This window comes from Oryza glaberrima, chromosome 3, assembly GCF_000147395.1.
Source record: "Oryza glaberrima chromosome 3, OglaRS2, whole genome shotgun sequence".
Taxonomy (NCBI): domain Eukaryota; kingdom Viridiplantae; phylum Streptophyta; class Magnoliopsida; order Poales; family Poaceae; genus Oryza; species Oryza glaberrima.
This window is the reverse complement of record NC_068328.1, coordinates 17,267,501-17,270,715: the sequence shown is the minus strand read 5'-3', so window position 1 is coordinate 17,270,715 and position 3,215 is coordinate 17,267,501. Positions and strand designations below refer to the sequence as shown.

At 41.8% G+C, this 3,215-nt stretch overlaps 1 protein-coding gene across 5 annotated transcripts in view; it reads left to right on the top strand.

Annotated features, from left to right (window-relative positions):
- The first annotated feature begins 520 nt into the window (after positions 1–520).
- LOC127765969 ((-)-germacrene D synthase-like) overlaps positions 521–3,215 on the top strand; it is a 10,351-nt gene continuing 7,656 nt past the window's right edge. For all 5 annotated transcript variants that reach the window (XR_008016187.1, XR_008016186.1, XR_008016185.1 and 2 more), the window contains exon 1: positions 521–715. Coding sequence is in view for 2 of the 5 variants with exons in the window: in XM_052290954.1 (XP_052146914.1) it covers positions 590–715 (126 nt within the window). In the remaining 3 variants the exon portion in view is untranslated. The remainder of the gene's footprint in view (positions 716–3,215) is intronic.

Below are 3,215 nucleotides of genomic sequence, written 5' to 3'. Positions count from 1 at the left end.
GGTAGGATTTGTAATTTCACTTGCATAGCTGAACCAATCCTGGTCAAAGTTGACGGCAAACAAGAGTATTTCAGGAATTAATAAAAAGGGAAGAACTAATAGAACTTTCAATGCTGTTAAAATGAACTACTCCCTCCGGGCTGATAATATTAGTCGTTTTGGACAAGGGTAAAGTCAAACTTTAAAATCTTTGACTACAAATAATTTCTAAAATATTTATCTTAAAAATATAAAAACCATATGTGTAGATTAGTCTTAAAAAGTACTTCAATAAAAACCATATATTTGTTGATATTTCTATATATATTATAATAGAAAATAGTTATCAAAGTTACTTTTTGGAGACCGTGCCCTTATCCAAAATGACAAGTATTATCAACCCGGAGGGATTAGTAGTTTTCAATCGATGCTCTGGAGCCAAATTGTGTGGTTAGAAGTTACTAGCAACGTAGCATGCTCCTCAGCTCGATCGCCTATATATAGGCATGCGAAAGATGTAGTAAGCAGGCGTAGCTAGCTAGCTTCGTTAGTTCAGCCAGAGAGAGAGTACATCGTACGTGTTCATATAGATCAGCTGGCAGAGAACAACATGGCCGGCAGAGTGATCGCACAAGGATATAGGGTGGTGGATGAGGAGCGCCACGCTGTAAACTATAGGTCGAGTGTGTGGGGTGACTACTTCATTAGGAACCCAATACTGCCTCATAACTATCGGGTACTCTCTTTGTTCTAAACTATACATCTCTGTTCTGTTCTAGAATATAAGTTGTACTTTTCTGCAAAGTTAATATTTCAAAATTAACAGGTAATTAAACTAGAAATAGATGGTTGTACACTACTGGGGAACTCATCTTCCGGTTTGCAACCCCTTTAGTTCCGGATTGCATACCCATCTTTAGTCTCGGTTGAAATAATCGGGACTAAAGATTCATTTTTAGTCCCGGGTGGTAACACCAGTTGGGACTAAATGTTTTTATTCTTTTTTTTTTTCATTAATTTTTACTGCTTGCACATTGATTTCCCCAATCGAGTTGCTCCCTACAATCCCCAAATCACGTATTCACAATCACAGATTCACATCATCACAGATCAAATGCATCACAAGTTCTAAAAAAAAATACATCATAAATTCTAAAAAAAACATCACAAATACATCACAGATCAAATACATCATAAATTCTAAAAAAATCATCACAAATTCCTAGAAAACAAATTCTTCCTCCGTCGAGCCGCCATCGCTCCACCGCCGCCCTGCTGTTGCCGTCCTCGCCTGGCTGCCGTCGCCTCCCCTCCCGCCGAATCTGGTGGAGGGGAGAGCGAGGCCGCCGCCCCCGCTTCTACTGCCCAGCCGCCGCCACCGCCTCCCCTCCTGCCGGAGCTGGCGGAGGGGAGGGCGAGGCCGTCGCCATCGCCGCCTTGCATCTCCCACCCTGTTGTCGCCGTCCCCGCTTCTCCCGCCCGGCCGTTGCCGCCGCCTAGCCTGGCCGTTGCGAGAGAGAGAGAGAGAGAGAGAGAGAGAGAGAGGAGGAGATCGACATAGAGAGCGAGCGAGATTGAGGAGAAAGAGGCGAGGACTCGAGGAGACAGAGAGCGAGAGAGATAATAAAGGACGTGTGGGTCTCAATCTCCCTCTTTTTTCTGGGTCAATTGTCGTGGGGTTAGGACTAAAGCATCCCAATGTAAGGACGTGGGAGAGAGATATTTAGTCCTAGTTGGTAATAACCGGAACTAAAAATGATCTTTAGTCTTACCAATCGGGACTAAAGATCATAAAGTGCCATGGGACTAAAGATCATAAAGTACCATTGGACTTATGAACCAGGACTAAACATATTATTTAGTCTCGGTTCCTATTTGAACAGGGACTAATGTGATTTTTGCAATCCCAACAAAGATTACTTCTTCCGTAGTGGTACCATCATATTGTATCATTAGATTTGTAATGGAAAATACTTTCAGAGTGTTAATTTTGTAGTGCCAAAATCTCATGGCTCATTAGCTCGCTCAGCTCGTGCCGGCTTGGCTCAGCTCAATTCGGCTCGTTGTGTTTTCCTAATGAGCCAAGCTACGTACCGTTTCGACTTGTTAGCCATAACAAGCTGCTCGCGAGCTTAACAAGCTAGGGGTATATGACAGCCATCATTACTGGACAAGTAATTAGTTGTTTTGCTGTTGCATTTTGTGTGTTGCCATGGAACAGAAGCATGGAGACATGGATGATATGAATGGACCAGATTTATGGATACAGATTATGTACTGAATATGTGTATATACTTTTATGGACTTCTGAACGTGTGAAGATTGAACCTTTGTATTTGCTAGTTTGCTTGTTGGAGTGGTACTTAGATTATATGCAAACATTTGCACACTTGAACTTAGATTGCATATCAATATGGTCTGTAGATTCTTGATTTGAATGTGCTAGCCCGTGAGCTAAACAGCTAAACAAGCTGGCTCAAGATAGCAAACAAGCTGAGCCTAGCTCGCCTTCTAGCTTATTGAAATAATGAGCCGAGATGAGCTAGCTAACTCATTATCCAAACGAGCTAGACAAAACTGAGCTTAGCTATAGTTCGATATCCTATGTTATCCACAAAACAAGAGTGTCCTAAAGTGTATGCCACAAATCTAGAGCATCTTTAAACAAATTTTACCAAATATTTATATTGCACAATAAAGTTATTCTTTTACAATGTTTGGTTTGGGGAGGAGCTAGAATGAAATGGAGGGAGTGCCTCTCGCTTGTTTTACTCTCCTTTGGACCAAGTTTAGGTTGAAGCAAGTGCCTAAGTTTCAACTAAGGGGTACACATATGGTGAAAATATATGAACTGTAGAAAAAAAATATTTTTGAACTAGGTTCCTACGCACCCCCCCTCAACTTGCATAGCTCCACCCTTGTATTTGGTAAGAGCAATATTATAAGAATACACATGGTCACACACACTTGTGAGCACACTCACTTGTGTGTAATATTTGTGGGTAGGACCATGACCATGTTCAATATGTGCATATTTGTGACTCAAGATAGCGTGTTTCCTATCACTGCTAGGGAATCGATCTTTAAGACCGGTTCGCATCCCCATTTAGTTCCGATTGTGCTACCGGGACGCACAATCCGAGACTACAGATAGGTATTTTAAATGGCTGAAATAACCAGGACTAAAAATCGATCTTTAGTACCGGTTGGTGATGGTAGCGCCAAGTGTTACCAAC